A 26866-nucleotide genomic window follows, 5' to 3' on the forward strand; every position below is an offset into this window, starting at 1 on the left:
TCTATGCCAATTATGTATATTACCCCACAAATTTGTGAGTCATGGTGAACCCACGTTTACCAATTATTTCTAGAGGATTGTATGTAAATAGTGGGGAGCACAAATCAATATCTTACTGCCAATCATGTAGAGATAGATAAGTAGCTTGCAAGTTTTATTCAAGTGCCAGAGGATATGCTAAGAGTGTACATTAGCAAGAAGCAATCCATCTGGAAATGTTACCTCTTTAGTTTGGAGTTTGCTTATCATGATGCAAAGCATGTTACCACTAGGTTTAGTCCCTTTACGCTTATGAAAGGCTTTCAACCTCTATAATGCACTAGAGAGAGGAGAGAGTGATCATTACGTCATATGTTACATGTCACAACCAAGAATAAGAAGTGCGAAGTGTATTCTCTTATAACAACATAGGGCAAAGAAATGTAGTAAGCTGCACAAGAACATGGGTTAGTAGGTGGGACCAGTTGTATTGTTTACATACAAAGCTTTTTGAACAGTTTTGTGTGTACCGTATATAACCATATCTATCAATAAGAGACTTTATTGTTGGGTGGCTTTTGATCGGAGTGTCTTGAGAGGTCAATGTTTTTTTAAGGTCACAATCCCTCTCTCTCTCTCTCTCTCTCTGTGTGTTATGCCATTTCTCTCTTGAATAATAGGTCTTGAGTTCAACTCCTTAAGGTCTCTTGGGATAGTTTCTTATGGCGTTAAAACTCTCTTCTTCTTGGGTGTGCGTGTGCGCTAATAAAAAAAGGAAAATGGTATAACTTTTCTATCACCCAAGTGTGGTAGATTGGTTATGCCATTTCCCTCTTGAATAACAGGTCTTGAGTTCAACTCCTCGTCGGCCAGATCTTTAAGGTCTCTTGGGATAGTTTCCTACGACGTTAAAACTCTCTTCTTCCCCGGGGGGTGTGTGTCTGCGCATGCTAATAAAAAGAGGAAAATGGTTTAACCTTTTTATCAACTAAGTGTGGTAGATTGGTTATGCCATTTCCCTCTTGAATAACAGGTCTTCAGTTCAACTCCTCGTCGGCTAGATCTTTAAGGTCTCTTGGGATAGTTTCCTACGATGTTATAACTCTCTTCTTCTTCTCTCTCTCTCTCTCTCTCTATATATATATATATATATATATATATATATATATATATATATATATATATATGTATGCCTCATCTCCTTCAAGCACATCTAGCCGTGCATTGCCTTCTAAGCATCTTAATCAATCTCTTTGCCAAACAATTTAGGATCTTAGTATTTAATCTTATGCTCTTTAACAAGAATAAGAGAAACAATTTTCCTTATACGAGTTAATGCTTGCTTCTTACAAACATTTTAACCTTTCAACTTAAACTTCAATGATAATGGCACACAAATCTAGAAACTTTATATCTCAATTGCAACCAAATAGATACAAAACCAATTACGTTTTTGGGGTGGAGAAATATTAATGACGTAGGTATTTGGCTTTTTTCCTTACCACAACTTAGGCATGAAGGTTACACATTAGGATCACAAATCTGCCTTGATTTATGCAATTAAACAAAAGTTATGCCATCGATTTTTCTACCAATTTCAAAGTTATCAGCATATGCACGTGTGTTGGATATATGCACCATAGTTACCGGGGAACGCATTCCCTAGGCCCCGGAACGTCGTTCCCTCCTTCCCTACCAGGCCGGAATGTCCCGAAATGTTTTGCCGTTCCGGGTGACCACCTGATACCGGAACGGCCAACTCTAAAAAATGGAGAGAAATGGGTAGTTTTTTGCAAATTTGTAGTGAACATTAGGTGTTTTTTTTAGTGTTCAAGGACTTAAAATCCACCCCCTCACACCCATTCCCTTCTCAAGCAAATCCACATGCCCTCAAGGTCTAAGGCTTAAGCCTTAAGCTCTCTCTCTCTCTCTCTCTCTCTCTCTCTCAAGCTCTCTCCCTCTCAAGTCTCTTCCTCTCCCTCTCGTATTATCCACGGCCTAGGGTCTTCAAATCGAGTTTTTTGTGAGTATTAGAGTCAAAGGACTCTACTACTACTTGTATTCAAATATTAAATATGTAGAGCTAAAAATTGCATTATTTGGGTGTTTTTAAAGCCTCCCGTTCTGCGCCGTTCCCGTTTTGGACCCTTGGCCGTTCCCCCGTTCTGCGGGGGTCCATGTCGCCGTTCCCGTTCTGTGTTCTGGGTAACTATGATATGCACGCAGTGTGGGGCATGTACATCACATAAGGAGCCATTTGCTTGACAATTAGGGTGATATATATAGCATGGGTATGCAAGGGAGGGGGTGATATATATAGCATGGGTATAGTATGCTCGTGTAGACTGTGCCTGCTACCAAGTCAAAAGTTTATGTACTGACTTTATGCTCTAAAATCCTAGTTGTAGTTATTCACAAGCTACCTCTTGCATAACAAGCACCATTTTGCAAGTGACGCACATGATGGGAGGAATATTCGACATCACTAGAGATATATATCCAAAGTTGCTGCAATGCATCTAGTTTTTTTCTTCAAGACTTTGTATCTTCTTAATTACGAGATCAATGGCAGCATTTACAGATGAAAAAGATCCATGAAAGCTCTTCTTGGAAGAGAATGTTTCCAAGTCCCTAACCATTTGCATAAGAATGGCTCCCATGTCCCGTTGCTTATCCAACAAGCAGTTGCAGTACACTTTTGAATAGCGTCTACTATTCTCATCATTTGCTGGTTTTGGGCAATACTCATCACCCAGCCATTGATGAAGATAATCCTTAACCACTCTGCCTCCTGCACCATGAAGTTGACATTCAACAAGTATGGATAACACGACACCAAAAAGAAAAGCTAAAAACAATAAGAAAATTTTCCTGAAGAGTTACCCGATTGATGGATGCACTTGAGATAGCAAGAGGTCGTTGAAACTTGATTCTCCTCTCAAGACGGTAAGGAAGGTGAAAGAAAACTGAGTGCAGAAAAGCAGACAGTGTACTCGCAGAATTAGCTTGAGAAAGCTTTGGAAAAGAAGACAAACTGATCGATGAAAAGCAAAAGAAATGAGTGGATTTCCCTGGTTATTTTGACTGGAAGTTGACTTTTGAGGTGGTAAGCAGATCCAAGAAGTGTATTGCTTTGAGGATGACCTGGATCTTTCTTCGTCTTCAGAGAGTTCCAATAGTTCATCGTTCTCTAGTTCCAGAGAGGGTGAGAAAAGGCGAACAAAGGGGAGAAAAAACCAAGAAAAGCAGATTTTTGAAAGTCTAGAAGGCACAAGGAGCCATCTAGAATTTTAGAGGAGTAGAGCTTGTCCTCGTTTGACAGTGAGAAAAAGAACAAGAAGACAAAGGAGTTCAAGGATGGGGTCAAGTTTAACACGTTTTCAGGCTATCAGGATACCCATTGAGCCCTTGAATTTATACATCACGTTGATGAGGGCTTGTCACGTGGCAGGGATTACCCCATATGCGAGGGCCGGGCAGCGGAGACCGTGCTTTATATGTTGGGCCGTGTCCACTGTAGAGAGCATTAGTAGAGGGAGGGACTCTTCTCATGTGTGGGCTATTATGACCTTGTGCGGGCTGTTGTCTGGAGTTGTTGCGGCGGCGGCGCCACAGTGGTGATGTTGGTGGTTTTTGAGCAGCCAATGCCGTCCGACGGCACGACGTTGATGCTGATGTGGCAATTGGGCGGGCTCTCCCAAAGGCCCCTATCTTTTTATTGAGGGCACGATTGACGTGGTGCTTGGGGACTAGTAGTGCAGCGCTATGGCTCATATAAGCAGTGTGCTTGGGGACTAGTAGTGCAACGCTATGGCTCATATAAGGTATAAGGGGTATGAGCCTCCCGAAAACGGCCACGGGAGGGGACCCCCCACCTAGACACGCTAGCCTCACTCCACGCACTCGTGCACCGTGGGGGTTCAACGCAAGGTTCCCCAGGGCACGCTATGACCCTCCGTGAGTGCGGCGGAGCCTGAGGCTACGTGGGGCTAGGGACCCGGAACGCAAGACCCGCGAAACGCAAACGGCCGTCGACCCATGGAACGCAACCTCGACCCGAGCCGGTCCCGTCCGAGCCGGGCCCTCTTGAGCCGGTGCCGTCCGCGCCAGGACCCCTTGAAGAAGCAACTCGACCCGAGCCGGTCCCGTCCGAGCCGGGCCCTCCTGAGCCGGTGCCGTCCGCGCCAGGACCCCTTGAAGCAACACCCCGACCTGAGCCGGTCCCGTCCGAGCCAGGCCCTTGAAGACAAAACACCCCTCCGCCCGAGCCGGTCCCGTCCGAGCCGGGCCCCTTTGAAAGCGAACGCGCCCACCACGCACCTCAACCCGACACGCCCAGATTCTGGGGCGTCACACTTGGTATCAGAGCTCCAGGTTCCGTCCAGAGCTCCAGGCAAAGAGCTGCAGACCCTCGTGCCCGACGTGCACGTTCCTCACGACGGCCCCAACCCAACCTCCCGGGTCGGGTCGTCAAAATTCGGTGAAAGAGCTCCAGGAAAAGCAACCCACGTCCTCCATCCCCGTGACGCGTCCAAACCCCGGGCCGTCACCCGTGACCCGCGCCGGCCCCGATCCGAGCCGGGCACCTCCACATGACAAAAAGGAAAGATGCGAGCCAGACAGGGCTCTTTATATAAAAAACAGGAACAACCAAAAACGCGACGGACCAACCCAACTGTGTTCGTCGCGCCCCGGCCACGTTTTGTGGCCCATGCTGAGCTGAAGACCCATTCAAGTCTACAAAGAGACCACAGGGCCCCGAGCTTGCCCTCCAAATGACGTCCAAACAGGGACCAACTTCGCAAGTGCTGCATTGCGACGGACTTTCCTTCACATTCGGCTTTCAAGAAGCCTCCGCGCGGACCAACGCAGCAGGTGGCTCCGCGCACATCGGGTTACCTATTCGGGGAATGCTCAAGTATGGGGAATTCTACTTGGGTGTTCAAAGCATACTTTTTCAGCCTTCTGCCAAAAACCCAAAAATACACACACACACTCATTCTCAAAAGTACAAAAACAAAGCATGCCTACCTACTTGCATTTGGGAACAGTTTTGCTCACTTTGTACTTATATGCACCCCTTAGTCCCTTGGCCTCATGCATAGCCAAGCTCTCTTTGCCCACGTTCGACGAGGACGTCGAACTCTCTTCAACCGGGGGTGTATATAAGGGGTATGAGCCTCCCGAAAACGGCCACGGGAGGGGACCCCCCACCTAGACACGCTAGCCTCACTCCACGCACTCGTGCACCGTGGGGGTTCAACGCAAGGTTCCCCAGGGCACGCTATGACCCTCTGTGAGTGCGGCGGAGCCTGAGGCTACGTGGGGCTAGGGACCCGGAACGCAAGACCCGCGAAACGCAAACGGCCGTCGACCCATGGAACGCAACCTCGACCCGAGCTGGTCCCGTCCGAGCCGGGCCCTCCTGAGCCGGTGCTGTCCGCGCCAGGACCCCTTGAAGAAGCAACTCGACCCGAGCTGGTCCCGTCCGAGCCGGGCCCTCCTGAGCCGGTGCCGTCCGCGCCAGGACCCCTTGAAGCAACACCCCGACCTGAGCCGGTCCCGTCCGAGCCAGGCCCTTGAAGACAAAACACCCCTCCGCCCGAGCCGGTCCCGTCCGAGCCGGGCCCCTTTGAAAGCGAACGCGCCCACCACGCACCTCAACCTGACGCGCCCAGATTATGGGGCGTCACATAAGGGGTGTGTTTCCGCAATGGGGAGACATGTTGAGAATTTCGGCAAGGCAATGGTTCACGTGTATACATGCTAAAAAGAGCCGACAATGGCCGATAAAAACAGAAATTACTAGAAATAGGCAACTTGCCCTATAAGGGTAAATTTTTTGTCATTTTGGGGGCTCATTTTTCGTTTGGAGTGGCTTTAAGTGAAAGAAGGGCTTCTCGGAAGAAGAGTTCTACAGAAAGACCTCATGATGATCAAGGTTTCCATCTCTCTCTCTCTCTCCATCATTATCGGCTCCCACATAGCTTATGCTCTATTAATCATAGTTACAACTTCGCTCAGACTTTTGTAAGGAGCTTAAACTCCTTAATTCTCATTTAATCCAAGTCATGGTGCCGTTAACGGCCCGCTTTGACAACCAAGCTTCAAACTTCGTCTATGCTATCAATTTCAAGCGTTTAATGCTTTGTTTACATTGTTAAAGTGGTTGTTACCTATTGTTCGGTGTTGTGCGTCTTCTCCCTCTCTCTTTTCCCACAGCAAGTGGCTCGACACTGTTCTGAACCCCTCTCGAACCCCATATCCCTTGATAGTCCTGACAGCTTTTTGGCAGTTTTTACGTGAAGCTTTTGGGTGCAGTGCTTTTAGACCGAATGCTTTTGGGCATCCCTTGTACATTTATAAGTGCCCTTGGGCCACTCTTCCGAGGAGCATCTGGACGTAGAGCCCCGGGGCTCAAAGAGAGTTGGACCCGCGGAAGTTCTACTTTGTGAAGTGAAATAATAAAGAAATATCAAAAGGGGCGCAAGTCTTTGGGGTAGTGTGTTGGCTCGAAACTCTGCCGTGCTTGGTCGACTCCTCTCTCTCTCTCTCTCTAGTCAAGTTCAATGATTTTGCAGTTTTTGTTTATGTGTTGCTATTGATTTCTCGCTTGGAGTGTCCAAGCTTGTAACACCCCCCTATTCCTGTTGGTCCCTTGCAGCTATAAAAGAAACCCTAGTGCCCTAGTCTCAACAGACTTTGCCAGTGCTACATAAGAGGAAGACTCTGCTGGGTTAGATCTGCAAGTTCTCGCGATCAGTTTGCGTACGGAGGCTGCTTTCCATACCAGGAGCAACAATGATGATTGTACATGAGATCTACGACTGTTTGCTACTGTGTTTGTGTTTTGCAAGTACTCCATCTCTCAGAACGGAGCCATGTCACGTGACACATCCAACCCTGTGTGTCCATGGACAAGCTACAACACGACAAGGGTTCAATCAGTCCAGTCAGTCTAGATTAGCAAGTGTTCTGGCACTTTTGTGAGTCTATTCGTAGACCGTGCATGCCCAGTCACTTAGTGTAGATGCATATCCTCTGGTTGCACACAGCATGATCATAAGCATTCCCATAAGAATCCATCAAAATCCTTCAGGGGAATTTTCCAGTGCATTTAGCCTATTTTACCTATTTTTGACATTTTTCACTCATTATTTTTAAGCGACTTTTGTTGGAAAGTAGGTAGGGCAAATTGAGTAAGTTTGTATATAAGCAAACCTAGGCTAGCACTAATTGGTAGAAGAGGCAGCAGGAGCTCCATGCTCAACAGGCACCTTCTCAGCAGAACCCCCCCAAGAGACCTAGCGTTTTTGGAGCAGAAGCCAAGACCTAGCGTTTTCATCACCAGATTAGCCAGCGATTTGCTTTGCAGATTCCGATGACTGCAGACCACAGGCTCAACGTTTTGCATCAGATCTTCACTGCATAGCCATCACAGGACATAGCGTTTGCATCAGCAACCCATCGCCATGCTTCAGGCAGCCTAGCGTTTTTCATCCCATCAAGAAGCGCTGCAGATTTTCAGCCTTTGGGCATTTTCAGCAGGTGCATTTCAGCCCTCTGTTCATAGCCATTCCGACCCCGACACAGCAGCAGCAGATTTTCAGCCCTAAAGACCAGCAAAGTCAGCGTTTTCCTTAGCGTTTTCGGCAACAATAGATTTCAGCCCATAGCGTTTTTGGAAGCAGATAAAAGATTGTAGATTTCAGCCCTTAGGTCGGTTTCGCCATCCCCGTCGTCATCGCCGACATAGCCTAGACTTACATCAGTCCCATGCACTTCAGTTTGTACCAAATTGTGCAATCAATAGTAGACCACTCTCGCTGATGAGAGTGGGGCCTTCGGAGGAGGGTTTTACGTCTCTGGTGTCGTATCTCTCCTCTCTCTCTATCTCTCAGTCTCATACACTTTCACGCACAGTGTCCATTCACTTTGTTATGATCATTGCACTCTCTCATTAAGAACGGAAGGCTCTACCTTCCATAAGAACAAAAAGAACCTTGAGCACAGTTCGGAGCACTCATCTTGAGCAAAGCGCAACATTCATTCCGCTGCACCTAACAAGCCAGGAGGCTTCTGTTAAAGTTTTGGCATCTCAAGTAAACTACCCAATGTGATTCCATTATTTAGGTTGGCTTTTAAGTATTTATTTTACTTATTTGTCAAAGTCTTGGGTATGGCAATTTACTGAGCTTGCTATATAAGCAACCCCTTGCCTCCATTGTATACACATTCAGTTATACATTGCCAAGGTTGATTGGTTCAGGAGACTCTCTCTCTCTCTCTCTCTCTCTCTCTCTCGTGCTCACTCCCCTTGGTCTCTACGCTTCCGCATCGTCAACTTTGACATGGTATCAGAGCTTGGTGTAGCTCGTGCTTGAAGCCCTTGGCGTGGAGATGCAACTCTTGGAGAAGAGATCCCGGAGAAGAAGAGAACCGTGGACCCCTGTCACCGACATTTCTCACCTCACCCTCTGCCCATAGCGTTCTAAAACGTTGCGCGTTAATGCCCCCTCCGATACTGTCTCCCACCCCTTGTTCCATTGCGTGCGTTTCAATACGCTGCCCCCTTGCAGCCCTCTGCCGATTCCATTGCACCAACCCTTGGTGCACTTGCATGCCATCAACTACTCGAAGCAAGTGGAGTACACTCTGCACCATTTGGTCTATAGTCTTTAATGACTCCCAAATCTGGGGATCCTCTGACTTGTCTGCACATAAGATCCTTGCGACTGAACCTACGTAGGATGAGGAAGTGTACTTCGTACTGATGAGGGTTTGCCGCACTGCACTCTGACAGTCGCATAGGCGATGAACCATTAGGTAGTTGTAGGCAAAGAGGGTCTCACAGTACTTAAAGAGAACCTTGTCCCCTGACCGCTTCAAGAATGCATCACGAAGGAAATTGTGATTGTTGATGAAGGACACTAGCTTGGACGCACTTGTAATGAGTGGCTCAATCCAAGATAGGCGCCCTATATCCTTTAAAAGGTTGCTAAGGCAATGTGCCATACAAAATGACACTTTGATGCGGGGATACATGCCCTCCAAAATGGCGCTGGCTGCCCTGTTTGATGCCTCCCCATCTGTGACAAGCTGCAACACCACCTGTGGGCCAATGATCTCTATGGCAGACGCCCACTCTTCTGCAAGCACATCGGCGGATTTCTCTGTTTCTGTGGCATCATGTGAGTGGGAAAAGTACATCTCTCCCTTGCAATAAGCCACAAGTCCATGGATGGATCTCCTCCTCGTGTCGCTCCATCCATTTGCAATGAGTGTCACTCCATACTTGGCCCATTGTCGCTTCATGTTTACGGCTACCATTTCCACTACGGCCTTCTCTCTATCAAGAAGAGTAGTACAAAGGGCCTCTGAAGTGGGTGGCACGTAGCGTGGGCGGTAATCCCCAATCCTTGTGTACATTGCCTTGAAGTAGTCCGACCTATACAATGTACATGTTGCAAAGCTAAAAAAGTCATGTTAGTGTTGAATGGAAAACGAACATACTAGTTATGGTCATAATAATGATAATATGTATGAGCATTGAGAACTTCAAACTTACTTAGCCTTATGAAAGGGATATGGTTGTGATAAAAAAAGCGGGCAATGGAGGCATCCACATCCTCCTCCTTTTTTGGATCCCATGACGCATCTAGAGTTTGTTGACGATGGGTGGGAAGAGAGAGTGAAATCGTTTGAAATGATGTTTGAGCCGCCGCACTACTACCCCCCATTGGAATCTTGCGAATGAGCGGTAGAAGAAGGAAATTTCAAGTGATTGGGGTCAATGGCTTGCCGCTTGGGTCGATCATTTGCTTTGGCTCTCATAATGTCATCCTTGATCTCAAGCTCCTTGTTCTTCTCGTCTGTCACATTCTTGCAATGCTTCACTTGCTCCCCCACTACGTGAAGGGGGTGTGCTTGGACTTTGCTTGTCCCGGATTTGCAGTGGAAGCCACATAGTTTGCACGTCCATGATCTTGTACCGCCATCTTTGCCCAAGACTTCGGAATGCACCTCATCCCACCATGAAGGCTCATCCTTCTTTCCTCTCTTGACAACCGAGGGACCTTCATGTAATACGGAAGCTTGTGCCATATTGATGGCGGTTGAGGCTTGAGGCTTGAGGCTTGAGGCTTGAAACTCGAGAGAGGGATGGAGGGATGGAGCTTGAAAGTTGAGAGAGGGATGGAGCTTGAGAGAGGGATGCGATGGAGGAATGGAGCTTGCGAGAGGGATGAAGCTTCAAGCTTGAGCGAGAGGGTGAGAGCGGCTTGAAGCTTCAAGCTTGAGAGGGGGTGTGAGAGCGAGACTCGAGAGTGGCTTGCCGCTCGGTGCTTTAAGCTTGAGAGGGAGGGTGAGACTCGAGAGAATGGCTTCAAGGCGCTTCAAGCTTGAGAGTGAGGGCTATGAAAGTGTGAGGGGTGAGGGTGAGGGTGAGGGTGAGCTTTTATAGAAAAAAAGACTCCCCCTCCCTTCTCCCCCCCCCCCCCCCCCCCCAACACACACACCTCTAGTGTGAACCACCCCCAAAGTTCAAACGGAACAGGCGCCCCCGCTCGTTTTCAAATTTTAAAATTGCCGCCGCTTTTCAAAATTCAAATTCTGCCGCTGCCGTTCCGGCCCGTTCCCCCCCCTTCATTCTGGCTGGTTGGAACGTCATTCCCCTGTCAGGACGCCGAACCGGATTGCCTGTTCGTTCCTGTTACCGTAGCCTGGAACGCCGTTTCGGTATGGAATGGCTCCGTTCCGCCCGTTCCCTGTTACTGTGTTTAAAACGCACACAACAGAAAGATTCGCCCCCCTTTGTGTTTTGCGTTTTGAGACGCCCCAGACGTCAGCCAACCTCCTGCAGGTAGCATCTTGAAAGCTGCTGCCTTGGAGCAGCTTGGCATTGACGCTCTCCAGCCGTATGTTTTGTGCTGTGAGCACCTAGGGGTGGGCAGTATAGAGGGACTTGGGGTGGTAGTTTGGAAGAAGGATTTGCAAAGGCAACAGAAACTTTGTTTTTGACATGGCTCGAGGACAAGTTTGTGGAGCGACTTGGGAGTCGAAGAGTTGTGGAGCGGCTCGGAAAGGGACGAGGAAAGTGGAACTTAAGAGAGGGTTTTGTACCCAATCTTTGGAGCGTTTTGAGAATGCCAGTGGAGCGGAATTGCTTGGGATTAGTACGATGGCCCTATGAGTGCGAGAAGGTATACAAGTTTCCATTTCTTGCAACTTCAAAGTGGCCTCGCCTCCCCTTGCTCGAGCACCCCCGAGGACATCGACCAAAACCAACCAAAAGCTATGGATAACAGATTGTCGACCATCCAGTCAACGGCCTATGCACAGGCACAGGTCTCAAGAAACCCAAAAAATAGTTTGGTTCAAGTTTGTGAAGTCAAAAGCAAATGGAGGAGTGTCACAAACGGGAGCACATAACAATATAAAATACATTCAGATAAATAGGATTTATCACTTATTACTGAAGCTAGAGGATATAGAGAGAAATAGATAGAGAGAGAGATAGAGAGTGAGAAGATCGACACAGTACTGGGGACCAGAAGATGGGCTGGTCCCCCCCCCCCCCCTATAATAGTATCTTTATTACTGAGGAGAAGTCTATACAAGCACTTGAACCGGAACGTATTACCACGTTCGTTCTAGAATAAGACTTCATGGTTCCGTAAGCCTCTGCTTCCGATTCCTAGGGCAAAACCCTTTTCCAAGGAACTTCCGTTCCTTATTCCAAATCCTTGAGAACCAAGGTTCTCGCCTCTGGATCTCACCTTCCAGACTCAGGGCATGACATCCTTGCAACTCTCTTTTTCAACTCTGTTTCCAGAGTCCTCCTCCCGTAGAACAACTCTGCTTTCCCGGACGCGAAGTCCTTACTTGGGAATCTCAACTTCCGGATCACAACTCGAGAGACTACCTCTCTTCGATCCGTGGATCTACTTCCCAAACTTGGGTACGAAACCCTTGGGCTGATCTGGCTCTAGTTCCTCAGAGTGCTTTTCTCCTGCAGAGGCTCATACCTTCCTCTGCTCCTACTCCCTCACGAAGAGGAAGTACACCTACAATCAAATACTCAGAGATCATAACATGAAAATCATTACCTTCAAAGTCTTGACGCTCGAAACGCAACTCGGTTCTCGAAAAGCAATTCCCCGGAAGAGTTGTCTACATAGAAATTCCTCTCTTCCAATCCTACACACAAAAGAGGTGTGTTCTCGGGTTCCTTCTCGTAAATCAGCCGCGTCTACGACGTTTTTGGGCTGAAAACAGAGAAAAACAGCAGCTTCTCGCGATGGAAACACGCTCCGTAGGCACTTCTTCGCGAGGGAACTCGCGCACTGGGTCTTGGCGACATCGGGTACACATGGGGCAGCCATGGGCATCACCGGCGACGTCTTCTTTACGGCTGAAATCTGCAGTAGCATCTCCTCCTTGTGAAAACTGATCCCCCCCTCTGAGTGAGGGCATGTGATGCTTTTATAGCTCCTAGCCACGGGCATGAATAGCTGCTCGTGTAAAGATCTCGTTCGGTTTTTTTTTTTCATCATTTTTTTTTTCCGCTGTTCTGCCAGAAAAAGAGAAAGAGAAAACACTGGCTGATCTGTTGCCTTATTTTTCAGATGGCTGCCCACTTATTAAATGGGCGGCCGACGTATTTTAAAAATAGTCTGAATCTGCCCAAAAACTCAATAAAACCTTATAAGTTAAAAACAATGCTTTCACAGCACTTCCCAGGCGTTCCTAGATGCAATCACACGCACAGTTGCAATGCAGACATAGACTTCCTCGCGGGAAAGCATCTGCTTTCCCGAAAAGCAATCCCGCTTTCTCAGAAAGCATCTGTTTTTCCTCAAAGTTTCCTCTGAACTCATCTTCATTCAAGTGCTTGCTTTTCCTTGTGCACAATACTAACATAGTTCGGAATTTCCTCTTGACTATGGATATCCCCTTTCCGATGCACCCGTGGGCCGTCACCCACCTTGTGACGCATCAGGAAATACCCATCACCATGTCCTTTCCTACCGAACTTACGGTACAATCTTCTTGACGATGCTCTATGTCACCCATCCTATGACGCATCAGAGATGTCCATCCTCGGATGGTCGGATACTTCTTTCCGGTGCTCCCTGTCACCCATCCGATGTGACGCATCTGAAGTACCCATTCCTGGTGGCCTTACAGATATTCCCGTTCTCAGTGCTCCCGTCATTACTTTGAATGACGCACTAGGAATACTCTGTACTCGGATGTCTCCAGTGAGAAAAACCCTCTCACTTAAAATTCCAATAATTCATTCAGAATTATTTTTCCTTGGGGTTCCAAGCGAGAAAACCCTTTCACTTATAAATACAATAATTCATTTTGAATTATTTTTCTGTAAGATAAAGCCAATTTAGCAACAAGGAGTTCGCTAGAGGACATTGGCAAAGATCAGTTGGACAAGGATTGCAGTACCGATACTCAGTTAGCTACCTCAGTACCCACGAGGTATGGTCACAGTTGTCATGAATGTGACTCAACGCTTTTTTTGGGCCGAGAGTTTGAAGCCAAAGGGAGAAGCAGGAACTCACAGATAGACAAGGATAAAGGCAAGCTGGACAGAGATTATGGTAATAAAGATTTGGCAGAGGAGATCGACATGGCACATGGGGCGGTGGCCACAGTGGCCTCGACACCAGTTTTCTAGTCAAATGACAGGTGTCACCACTAGCTTCAGCCAGAGAGAGGCTTGTGAGTGGCAGAGAGGGGCAAGCAATGCTCCCTATAATTAATTTGGACCCTTGTGTTGGAGTTCAAGTTATTGGTGTTTGGACGTGTAGGTCAGAGTTCAATGCACATGCATCTGGAAGGGAAGCAATCAGAAGTCTAAAACACTATGCATGAGTGCGCCAATTCATTGTTGTTGGTCGGATCATGGATAGGATGTGTTCCACAATTCATTATCTTGGAGTTTTATATTTTGAACGTGATGTGTTCATAGTTTACAAATGGGGATTATTGGACGTAGTGTGGTCTACAGTTCAAAGTTTCTACAAAGGCAACCAATGCTCAAGATGGCATTACTTTCAGGTACAAAGTTGAGGAGAGCAACACCGAGGTGTATCCAGTAGTCCAAGGCCTTCTACTAGGGTGTCCATGGTAGCTTCTTCATCGACTTGGTCTCACTATTGATGTCCACTATGAGCTGCAGAGAGGGTGTTAAAGTTTTGGCATCTCAAGTCAACTGTCCAATGTGATCCCATTGTTTAGTTTGGCTTTTTGGTATTTATTTTACCTATTTGTCAAAGTCTTGGATATGGCAATTTACTGAGCTTGATTTATAAGCAACCTGTGTGCACATTCAGTTATTCATTGCCAAGGTTGATTGGTTCAGGAGACTCTCTCTCTCGTTCTCTCTCTCTTTCTCTCGTGCTCACTCACCTTGGTCTTTACGCTTCCGCATCATCGACTTTGACAGCTTCCGCCTACGCTTAGGGATTCTGGAAACGGAATCCGAGATGGTTTGCAAATGTCACGTGCACATCTAACCCTATGTGTACGTGGACAAGCTGCTTCATGACAAGGGTTCAGTTAGCCTAGCTTAGGAAGTGTTCTGGCACTTTTGTGAGTCTGTTCGTAGACCGTGCATGTTCAGACACTTGAGTAGATGCATATCCTCTGGTTGCACATAACATGATCATCAGTATTACCATCAGATTCTATCAGGAGCATTTTTATAGTGCATAGACCTATTTTCTCATTTTAGCCAATTTTCACTTATTATTTTTAAGTGACTTTTGTTGGGAAACTGGGTAGGGCAATTTGAGTCAGGAACTATATAAGAAAAGCTAGCGCTAGAAAATCCAGGCAGAAGAGGCAGCAGGAACCGTGTGTTCAACAGGCACCTTCTTAGCAAGACCTTCCCGGCAGCAAGCCGGGCGTTTTTCATCAGAAAAACCCAGCGTTTTCAGCCAAGAACAGCCAACGTTTTTCTTCAAGTGCACAACCAGCCCAGTGTTTTGCAATTGCAGGCCAACCCGGCGACAGCAGGACAACAGAAGCCTAGCGTTTTTGGTTTGCAGATTAGCCACTAGCGTTTTCAGTTTTCAGCATAGACACACTGCAGTAGAACCCCCGAACCTCGCATATCTCACCTTCCCGCAGCAGATCTCGCCGCACGGTCAGATTAGCGAGCGTTTGCAGTTTCAGCCCGGAAAATGCAGATTTCAGCATCTGCGTTTTCAGCGCGTCGTTGTTGCATCGACGTCATCAACATAGAGTCAAAATTCAGCAGATACAAGATTTGCAGATTTCAGCCATTAGCGTTTTTAGATTTCAGCCCGTCTCGTCGTCGACCTCATCGTCGTCGACATCGTCGGCAAGTCCTAAGCATTGTAGAGATTTGTGCAATCAATAGTAGACCGCTCTCGCCATAGAGAGTGGGGCCTTCAGAGGAGGGTTTGACAACATTCTGGTGTTGTATTCTTCTCTCTCTATCTCTCAGTCTCAGTACCTTCATTCACAGTGCTTTGTTTGTGATCATTTGCACTCTCTCGCTAAAGGAACGGAAGGCTCTCCCTTCCGTAAGTAAAAGGAACCTTGAGCACAGTTCGGAGCACTCATCTTGAGCAAAGTTCAACACATCTCCGCTGCACCTAAAATTGGTATCAAAGCTTTGGCAGTGTTCCATATCATTCAAGGAAAGAACCACGTAATTTTTTTTGCTTGTTGCGGTCGCACGTAACCAAAGTCCACTAGGGTGTGTCTATTCCTAATCGTGTTTTTGAAGAGTGACAAGAAACCCAAGAAAGAAGGGCTTGTCTAGCCTCCCCTTGTGCCTCTTTTCACTCATTGAGAGAGGATCGTGCACTTAGCGGCCAGCCAAGCGACCTGAGGTGGGAAAAAGAAACCTTGGTGTGAGCGCAAGGTCGCCAAGGGGTGCGCCTGTGGGAAAGAGAAGAGCTCGGGTAAGAGAAGATCCTTCTCTAACACAGATTGCAAGCTAAAGAAGAACCTCAAGAACTCAAGAACCCGAGAGCTCCAAGAACCTCAAGACCCCCAAGAACCTCAAGACCCTCAAGAACCCAAGAACCACAAGAACCCAAGTTTCTCGTGAACTTAAGAACCCAAGACTTCAGTGGATGGTCATCACCCGAAGCGAAATGGATACTTCGCATGGAGGTGATGAGCATGAAAGTGGCGAAGAAGAATTTTCTTCACCAGGAGGTTTTTCTGACCCTCCCCCATCCCCATCTACGCCAAGGATTGCACTCACTCCTATGGAGGCTTTCGACAAGATGATGATGGACAGGAAGTTAGAACGAGAAGCAAGAAAAGCAGAAAGACAGACCGACTTTGAGCGTTAGCGCGAGCAAGCACGCTTGGAGGCCGCAGAAAGAAAAGAAATAATGGATCGCAAGCACAAAGAAAGAAGAGCCGCTCATATAGTATCTAAACCCTCTTCTAAGAGGAAAGCGCCTACTACTTTACGTGACACGAAAGAGAAGCCCAAGTTCAAAAAGGATAGCTGCAACTGTCACCACAGGATGCGAGTTTTCAAATCCGGTGAGTTTGACAGTTACAATGGACGGAGGAATGTCTCGAAGGCGCAATCTTCCATTAGGTAGTTTGAAGTTGCTTTTGCAAATGGAAACTTCACCAAAAAATACAAGTTGCATCATGTTGGGATGTATCTAAAGCAGACAGCAAGCAATTGTTGGAAGGTACTCAAGCCAGAACATGGACTCAGTTTAAAGCTGAATTTTATGAACAATTTTCTCCGCCCGACTTCGAGAAGGATATCTAAAAGGAATGGGATTCATAGTTACCGGGGAACGCCATCCCATGGGTAGGGAAGGCCGGAACGGCGTTCCGGGGGGCGTACATGGTCCGGGACGGCCCGGAACGGTCAGACGTTCCGTAAAGACTTTTGATACCGGAATGGCTGGTTCGGAACGGCTCGGAACGCCTGGGAATGGGAATATTTTCAGATTTTGGTGATCTGTCTTGTGAGCCTTTCCCTTGTTAAATGTCCCTTTCTCCACCCCCTACCTTCACAATGCACAAGCTTTCAAGGGCCAAAGCTAAAGCTCTACCCTCTCGAGTCTCAACTCTCAAGCTCTAGCCTCTTTCAAGCTTTCAAGTCTAGACTCTAGAGTCTACAAGGCTAAAAGCTCTCCTCCTCTCTCTTGAGCTCTCTCCCTCTCTCTCTCAACTTTCAAGCTCTCTCTCTCTTCCCCTTTCCTCTCTCCCCCTCTCAAGCTCTCAAGTCTACACGACACACGTTTCCCATAGTAAGGCTGAGTGGTCTTCAAATCAAGTGTTTTGTAAGTGTTAGAGTCAAAGGACTCTGATACTACTTCTATTCAATCACACAAAGCTTAAAATTGCATTATTTGGGTGTTTTTATGCCTCCCGTTCCGCGCCATTCCCGTTCTGGACCCCTCCCCGTTCCCCTGTTTCATGAGGATCCCGTCGTTGTTCCGGTTCCGCGTTCCGCATTCCGAGTAACTATGATGGGATTGGCTCGCCCAAAAAGAACATGAGAAAGTCACCAACTATGCCAACAAGTATTGGCAGGTTCTTCTGAAAGTGACGCCCTTCATGAAGATTTCCAACGAGGAAAAGATGCAAAAGTTCGAAGTAGGCTTACAAACCCAACTTCAAAAAAGCATGAAGGTGTATCCTCACAATATCCTTGAAAGGATGATAGAGTTAACAATCATTGCCGAGGACCTACACTCTATAGGAACTCTTAGGAGAATGGAACAAAGCCCTTACCATGCAAGAAAGAGAGCGGTATATGAGGATAATGCAACCAAGGCAGAAAGCGTCTTCTTGGGGACCCTGGTCAATATAAGAAGCTTGAGGGCCCAGATAAGCGGCTCAAATATCTCTTGCCCACCCAAGTACAAACCTTTAAGGAAGAAGGAAGATGTTTCCACTGTGGAGAGAAAGGACGGACATATGAAGCCCGATTGCCCTGTTCGGCAGCAACGATAGAAACAAGCATGTTTGAAGGAGGAGCAAACCAAGAAGGAACCCGCATCACCAAGCTTAAACTCTATTCCCGATGTACAAGGAAATACGGAACAGAGAAAGGGAAGCGTCAACTTCTCAAAGGTTGGGGATTTCTTAACAACCAGCGAGTATCAATCCTTTATGATCCTGGATCTACAGACAACTTCATCTCTATTGATAGTGCAAAGCGCTTGAGTCCCACGCCCGATCAATTAGGCACTCCGATCACATCCGGATATGCATTTGGAGGGTTGACTACCAATGCAACTCCTGTGCAAAGACAACCCAATCTTCGGATTGGTGAGTACGGGGGTCGAGAATCATTTTTAATGGCACCTGTCCCTAAGGATGTGACGTATGCCATGGTACTTCCACATCCATCCTATCCAGATTATGTGGAGAAGTCCCTCACTTTTGATTTTGAGGGCAAGAAAATTAAAATTCTTGCTTATGGTGGGGATTGGCTATTCCCTATTGTGAGCCATATCTCTATTAAAAAGGAAATGAAGAAGTGTGTTTTTGCTTATTTGATTTTTGCACGAGAGAGGGATAAGTCTAAAGAGAGCTCGCTCTCGACTCTTGATAGAAGTGGTTTTCAATTTATTGAATGGTACAAGGATTGTTTCGTTGAAACTCTTCCTTATAAGCTACTTCCGGAACGTCTGGAAGATCATGGCATTGATCTCATACCGGGTAGATCTTCTCCTAATCACTCCCCCTATAGGGTAAGTCTTGCTCAGCAAGAGGGAATTTTGAAGCAAGTCAATGAGCTTCTAGAGAGAGGTTTGACACAGCCAAGTACTTTTCCCTACTACTCTCCGGTTCCACTGGTGCAGAAGAAGAAAGATAGCACAATTTGAATGTGCATAGATTATCGATCTCTAAACAAGATCACAATCAAGAATCGCTTTTTGATCCCTTGGATTGATGACATTCTCGATAAGTTACAGGGTGCAAGCATCTTTAGTCGGGTAGACTTAAAGAGTGGGTATCATCAGATACGCATAGCTGATAGCCCTCAAGGATGTGCATAAGACTACTTTCCGCACAACCTTTGGACTTCATGGATTTTTGGTCATGCCTTTTGGCTTAATCGATGCTACTGCCACATTCAATCAAATGATGGATCGTGTGTTCAGTCCTCTATACTGAGCCTTTACACGAGTTTTCCTCGATGACATTTTAGTCTTTTCACGATTAGAAGAGGAACATCAGAAGTACTTGGACACAGTGTTTCAAGAATTGTGTAAGCATGGGTTGCATATCACTGCAAAGAAAAGTGCATGGAGATTCACTAGTTAGGCCATATAGTCTCTCACAATAAGGCAAGTATGGATCAACAAAGATCTAGGTTGTTCAAGACTGGCCAATTCTCACTACTGTACATGATGTACATAGCTTTCTGAGATTGCGTTCATATTATCAAAGATTCATCCGCCGAGGTTTTGCTCATGTAGCAGGACCACCACCCCATGACCTAACAAAGAAGAAGATCTCTTTTAAATGGGGAATGAGACAACAAACTGCCTTTGACAGGCTGAAATGCCTTTTGAGCCATAATCTTATTCTGAAAGTGGCAGACCTGAGGAAACCATTTGAGGTTCACTGTGATGCTTTAGGTGATTGCATCGGTGCAGTTGTCAACCAAGAAGCCCATGCATTGGCTTCTGAGAGTAGACCACTCAAGAATATAAAGTTGCATGCCTCAATCTACGAGAAGGAACTTACGGCTGTGATTCACGCCTTATCTACGTGGAAGCATGATCTTTTAACAGCAGACTTTGTGATCAAAATAGATAATCAGAGTTTGCGGTATTTCTTGACACAATGGAAATTGTCTGAGAAGCAGATGAGAAGGGCAAACTTCTTGTCTTTGTTTCATTTCTAGATACTTCCTACGACTCGTGTGCCTGCAGATGCATTGTCTAGACAGCCAAGGGTGATTGCAATCATTTTTGTGTATCACTAGGAATTGGAATCACTTCCTGACCTGTATCTAGACGACCCAGAAGTCTCCATTTAAAGAAAGCTACAGAACGGTGAGAACGAGTATCCCCATTCAATTCGGGATGTGCACCTCTACCTTCACCAAGCAATCTATGTGGCGGCACCATTGAGGGAGAGAATCATGGATGAAGCACATGCTTCGCCATATGCAGGTCACCGGGGTATTCTCCCTACGACTTTGGCATTGGAATGTTATTTCTTTTGGCCAAATCTAAAAGTTAACTGTGCCAAGGAATGCTTCAAAAAAGTGAAGTACGATTGGCACAAGACGCTTGAGTGCTTGATCAAGTATTGCCGTGGGCTTTATTATGGATCTCCCTAAGACTCAAACTAGAGATCATGTGGACAGATCTAGTAAGCAAGCTCACTTTATTTCAGTCAAGAAAACAATCAAAGCAGATCATATGGTCAGGGTTTTTCTAGCACAAATTTTCACGCATCATGGGATGACCAAGTCTAGTGTGAGTGATCGAGATCCTCACGCGACAGGAAAGTTTTGGCATGCCTTGTTTGATAACCTTGGTAAAGTTGTGCATATCATCCCCAAACGCATGGGCAAAGTGAGATTGCTAACTTTATTGTGTTGGATATTTTGAAATCCAATGTCTTGGACAGACATTCTTGATTGGGAAAAGTATCTATCTCTAGTCAAGTACCCATATAACAATATTGTACATTCCTCTATAAGGAAAGCTCCTTTTGAGATCCTTTATGATAAGCCTTTACTTCCACTCATCCTTTTCTTCATGACATACTGGTGGGTTCTTATTTTATTAGCAGAATCTTCGTCGATACCTAAATCCTATTGCGTGCTCTAAAATCCCATCTGCACATTCCAAAACCAGTGATCGACCACGGGCAGGACAAACGAGGACGTCGAGTGCATCTTCCCTAGTCACTACACTCTCCTGTAACGCTGGTACCGGGATCGTATTTTATAAAACAAAAAAAGAACACCACAGTCCCTCCTCGCCTGTCGCCATCCCGTGCTCACTCCTACTACGACTGGGACTGACTCCAACCCCTGTTGCTCTTGCCGCCATTGCCATTCCTTGCTCGTGTCGCACTTGGCTTCATTCTTCCCTCCTACCATCGCATCGCAACCTGCTGACTCCAACCCCTGTTGCTCGTGCCGCCATCACCATTCCTTGCTCGTGTCGCACTTGGCTTCATTCTTCCCTCCTACCATCGCATCGGAACCTACAGTCTCAAAGGATCTCCTAAGATTCATATCAATAGGCATTTTTTAAAAATCGTTAGCACATACTTCCACTCATCCTTTTAACTAAGGATAAGATCTTTGCAGCATATGAGTTTGTTTGAGATTTGGACATTGTTTATGGGCAAGTCAAGAGAGCAATTTTATGCTCTCAGGAAAAATATAAGAAGGCTATAGACAAGCACCGAAGGAATTTAGATTTGACAGTTGGTCAATTGGTCTTACTCATGTTTGAGAAGGTGAGACTACAGAAACAAGCGACTCATAAGGGGAAGGTGGTTAATCTTTCCAACCTTTACTATGGGCTGTTTAAGACGATTGTCCAAGTGAATGATGTTACATTTTGATTAGAGCTACCTCCTAATTGGAGGGTCCGTAATGCTTTCCATGTTAGCTTCTTCAGCCATATGTGGGACCGTCTCGGAGTCAGCCTATTGTCGAGGAACCCCTTGAGGTTGAGGAAACTGTCACGAGGACGTGGCAGCTATTACCTATGTCACGAGGACGTGGCAAGTGCTAACTTTAGTTGTTGGTTTCTTTCCAATGGGTTTTGTTTTATTTTTGAGACCCTCTTTTTGAAGTAGCAAACGGTCGGACATTGTATGGCCAAATGTGAACTGTAGTTTTACCCGCAGACGGGAAGTTGTCGGCAGTGGAATTCGTATAGTAAGAGGATGTCTAGGCTCAGAGCAAGATCATGTAGGTCCCCCTATCGCACTTAGCAAGTTGGTGGATACTAGGAAGCGAACTCAATAAAGGTATAAAGTCAAGGTGGGACTACCAACTGAAAGTATCCGATAGTTGGGCCACATTGCACTTTTGAATGCCGTCCCAATGAGGATAGATGGTAAGAAGACCATTGGGAGCCCAACGGAATCATTTCCTAAAATTTAGGGAACTGCTATTTTGGGCCGTGAAATGTGTTCGCGTCATTACCTCCGGTATGACTAGGGGAACATTTTACAACTCTGCCGCGAACTCAACTGAGCCACCAGTCGGGAGATTTTTAGGCGGAAAACCCGAAACGGGAAAATGCTTGTAAATGCGCCAAGTGGCAATTTTTCATGAACTTGCCTCATGCAGAAAAATGGGCGCTGAATTTTAAGCTGGGAAGAGGCCTCATTTGCATTTTGTCACAGGTTAAGAGCTATGGAGTGCTTTCTTTCCCTCCCATGTACAGTGTGGTGCTAGGAGTGATGCCCTGCATGCTACACACTACTCTCTCTCTCTCTCTCCCCTACGTGCAATTATGTGATGCCCCACAAGAGGGCTCTTCATTTGACAAATGTACAGCTGTGTGGATTCATGCTTTTGTGTTGAGGCAAGAGCCTCCTTGAGCAGGAACAGGGGTAGCTAGCTGCTACTCCTAAGCAAGCACCGGTGAACCTCACCGTACAGATGCAAATTCAGCGGTGTGTATGCGCAAAAATTTGACTCTTTTTCAGCCATACGGACGCCAGAACCTTTGGGAATCATGTCCCACTGGCAGAGAACACTTGGGGGACTGTTTAGGGCTGGAAACAGGGAAAAAACCAATAAATACAACGAACTGAATTTACTGTTTTTGGGCAGGAATCAGAGGGTTTACGCCAGTGCAAGTGAGTTCTAGCAGGGGAATTGTTTCGCGCAAGTTTTGGGGCTGTTATGTTGTCGAAATTTGGCCAAATCAGGTAGTATCTAGAGGGATACGGGTAAAGGATTCCCAGGGTTCTACTTTGTAATTTACCCTCTCAAAGAATAAAGAAATACCGAAAGGGGCGCCAATTTTGGGGCCTATGGGTTGTCGGCGTTTGCTCGGGGCATTCTAGCTTCCGAGCCGTGTGTGTATTCAAGTGTTAATTCCCGTCGCAGGTTCTTTTTGCAAAGTGCTCTGTGTGTGTGTCTAAAGTAAAGAATTTCGGGTGAAAGCCAACGCCTACCGCCCCACGGGCCGGTTTCAAGGTTCCGTTGCCGGAACATCAATCACTTTTTCGTCAAAGAGTGAGCCTCGTTTGTTTTGGGTAAAGACACAGAGTGCAAGAACGCGGGATTACACTATGGCCGACAATGGGAAGGGCATTATGGAAGAGGGTTCCTCTTCAAAGGACAGACAGGGAATCCCTATGGTTTTTGAGATTGGCGAGAGCTCACGGGCACGTCAGACTGTACCTCTTGTCAATGTGAAGGTCCCTCCAGTAGTTGTAAGGTGCAGCGGAATGAATGTTTGAACTTTGCTCAAGATGAGTGCTCCGAATTGTGCTCAAGGTTCCTTTTCGTTCTTATGGAAGGTAGAGCCTTCCGTTCTCAATGAGAGAGTGCAATGATCACTAACAAAGTGAATGGACACTGTGCGTGCAAGTGAATGAGACTGAGAAATAGAGAGAGAAGAGAAAATACGACATCAGAGACGTTGTAAAACCCTCCTCCGAAGGCCCCACTCTCTATTGCGAGAGCGGTCTACTTATGATTGCACAAATCTCTACAATGCTTGGACTTGCCGACGATGTCGACGACGAGACGGGCTGAAAACTGAAATCGCTAAGGGCTGAAATCTGCAAATCTTTATCTGCTGAATTCTGACTCTATGTCGGTGACGATGTCGATGGCGACGATGCGACGACGACGCGCTGAAAACACAAATGCTAAAATCTGCGTTTTCCAGGCTGAAACCGTAAACTTCGATGGATCCACCGTGCGGCGAGGAACTGCTGTGGGAAGGTGAGATCTGCGAGGTTTGGGACTTGTTTTGCTGTGTCTAAAGGCTGAAAACTGAAAACGCTGGTCCTATGGCTGATTCTCTCATGATGATCTGCAAAAACGCTGAGGTTGATCCGCAAATAAAAAACGCTAGGGCTGAAAACTGACCTTGCGGGAAAATCTGCTAACGCTAGGGCTGATTTGCTGTCTACTGTCGCCGGGAATCTGCAAGTGCAAAAATGCTGGCTGATCTGGTGCAAAAACGCTAGCTTTATGCTGTCAAGCAAAAACGCTAGGGCTTGGGGTTCTGCTGAGAAGTTGCCTGTTGAGCTCCTGCTCCTGCTGCTGCCTCTTCTGCCAGAAAGTGCTAGCTCTAGTTTGCTTATATACAAACTTAGAAAAATTGCCCTACCTACTTTCCAACAAAAGTCACTTAAAAATAATAAGTGAAAAATGTCAAAAATAGGGAAAATAGGCCTATGCATTGTAAAAATGCTACTGATGGGAATGCTTATGATCATGCTGTGTGCAACCAAAGGATATGCATCTACACTAAGTGCCTGGGCATGCACGGTCTGCGAACAGACTCACAAAAGTGCCAGAACACTTGCTAATCTAGACTGATTGGATTGACGGAACCCTTGTCGTGCTGTAGCTTGTCCACTGACACATAGGGTTGGATGTGTCACGTGACATCCCCTCCTTTTCAAAGTGAGGTACTGGTACCGAACTCTCTGGCGTCGAGGGAGATCGCCAATAGCATTCGGAATCCTGGAAGGGACTCTTCGTCGGCCAACTCTGATGTGTGGGTCGTGCAGTACTTGAACTTCATAAAGGTTTGCAACGCTTGCTTCTTGGGCCGCGCCGAAAGCGACACAAAGTCTTCTGTGGCTCCTTCAATGCTTCAACTTCGTCTAGAGTCATGCTTCTTTCTTCTTCAAGAATCTCCATGGCTGAAAATTCCTGAAACCACTTCAAACACAAAAACACGAACATACCTATTTCATGTAAAGTGACTGAAAAAAATATTGTCTTCCTAAAAGACTGTGCATGCAATGTAGATGAACATAGTGACGGAATGCCAAACCGTTCATCATACACACGCAAACGATGAGATCGAATATTTCTCTTCTGATCTAAAGCAATCAACTGTGGCAATTCACAATGGAAATGCCCATGCTTGGTGCTCATACTTTCATATGCTCTTTTCTACGAATGTGTCATGCCAAGGAAGAGACGTGGAATGTGACTTCCGTGAATGCATACTTTTCAGCTTTTCATGAATAATCCGCATACATTCGTGCTCATTCATGAGGGAAACGTGCTCAACGTACAATATGTCATGCCTAGGAAAAGGGATCACATAAAGATGCTGACGAAAATACAGGAAACGATCACGAATGAAACACTCGTACAATGCGTGTTGACAAATCATTCGAACACATAGTACTTCTTGTAAGGGTTCTTTGCACCGAGGCTCGAGAGCCAAGATCGGTTCTTCCTGTTTGATCGAATCTTCCTGTGGGGGTTCTGTGGACCTCGACTCGAGAGCCAAGGTGGGTTCTTCGTGATTGATCGAATCTGCAACGAGGTTAGCTTCACTAGAGAAAGTATCAACTAACACATCATCCTTGTGAACAATCACATCATCTTATTACAAATCATCATGCTCGTGAGAAATCACATCTTGATCATCATGCAAATCATCATGCTTGTGAGAAATCACATCTTGATCAGCATGCAAATCATCATGCTTGTCATTCAAATCATCATGCAAATCTTGTGTATCATGCTTTGGAGAAGAAGAGATTGAGAGAGTCTCCTTTTCCCGAATCTCTTGCATTTGTGCCTGCACTTGAGAAAAGAGTCGCAACAACTCTTGCGTGTGTCGCGCTTGCTTATGCTCACGCTCTATGGTTGCCTTTCTTTCTGCTTCTCTTTCTGCTTTTCTTTCTGCGTGTTTGCGATCCATTTCTGCCATTCTTTCTACTCTTCTTGCTTCGCGTTCTAACTTCCTGTCCATAAACATCTGCTCCAACTCCTCCATAGGAGTTAGTGCAATCCTTGGCATAGATGGGGAAGGGGGAGGGTCGGAAAAACCTCTTGGTGGAGAAAATTCTTCTTCGCCTCTCTCATGCTCATCACCTCCGAGCGAAGTATCCATTCTGCTTCGAGTGATGACCATCCACTGAAGTCTTGGGTTCTTGTGGGTTCTTGTGGTCTTGGGTTCTTAAGTTCACGAGGAACTTGGGTTCTTGGGGGTCTTGGTTCTTGAGTTCTTGAGGTTCTTCTTTAGCTTGCAATCAGTGTTAGAGAAGGATCTTTTCTTCACCCGAGTTCTTCTCTTTCCTGCGAGTGCACCCCTTGGCGGCCTTGTGCTTACACCAAGGTTGCCTTTTCCCACCTCACGTCGATTGGCCGGCCGTTAAGTGCACAATCTGCTCTCAATGAGTGAAAAGAGGCACAAGGGGAGGCTGGACAAGCCCTTCTTTCTTGAGTTTCCTGTCACTCTTCAAAAACACGATTAGGAATCGACACGCCCAAGTGAACTTGGGTTCGTGCAACCTCAACAAGCAAAAAATAAATAAATTATGTGGTTCTTTGGTTCTTTCCTTGAGTGATACAGAGCACTGCCAAAGCTCTGATACCAATGTAAGGTGCAGCGGAATGAATGTTTGAGCTTTGCTCAAGATGAGTGCTCCGAATTGTGCTCAAGGTTCCTTTTCGTTCTTATGGAAGGTAGAGCCTTCTGTTCTTAATGAGAGAGTGCAATCATCACTAACAAAGTGAATGGACACTGTGCGTGCAAGTAAATGAGACTGAGAGATAGAGAGAGAAGAGAAATACGACACCAGAGAAGTTGTAAAACCCTCCTCCGAAGGCCCCACTCTCCATGGCGAGAGCGGTCTACTTATGATTGCACAAATCTCTACAATGCTTGGACTTGCCGATGATGTCGATGACGATGAGGACGACGAC

The 26866-nt window shown here is 46.4% G+C and overlaps 1 protein-coding gene across 1 annotated transcript; it reads left to right on the plus strand.

The window, feature by feature from the left end:
• The first annotated feature begins 17975 nt into the window (after nucleotides 1-17975).
• On the plus strand, nucleotides 17976-18845 carry LOC147420679 (uncharacterized). Its single transcript, XM_086504573.1, has one exon. It carries the CDS (start codon nucleotides 17976-17978, stop codon nucleotides 18843-18845), a length of 870 nt encoding a protein of 289 aa, XP_086360699.1.
• Nucleotides 18846-26866: the final 8021 nt, after the last annotated feature.

The sequence above is a fragment of the Adiantum capillus-veneris genome, chromosome 28, assembly GCF_014529385.1.
Source record: "Adiantum capillus-veneris isolate H3 chromosome 28, ASM1452938v2, whole genome shotgun sequence".
Classification (NCBI taxonomy): domain Eukaryota; kingdom Viridiplantae; phylum Streptophyta; class Polypodiopsida; order Polypodiales; family Pteridaceae; genus Adiantum; species Adiantum capillus-veneris.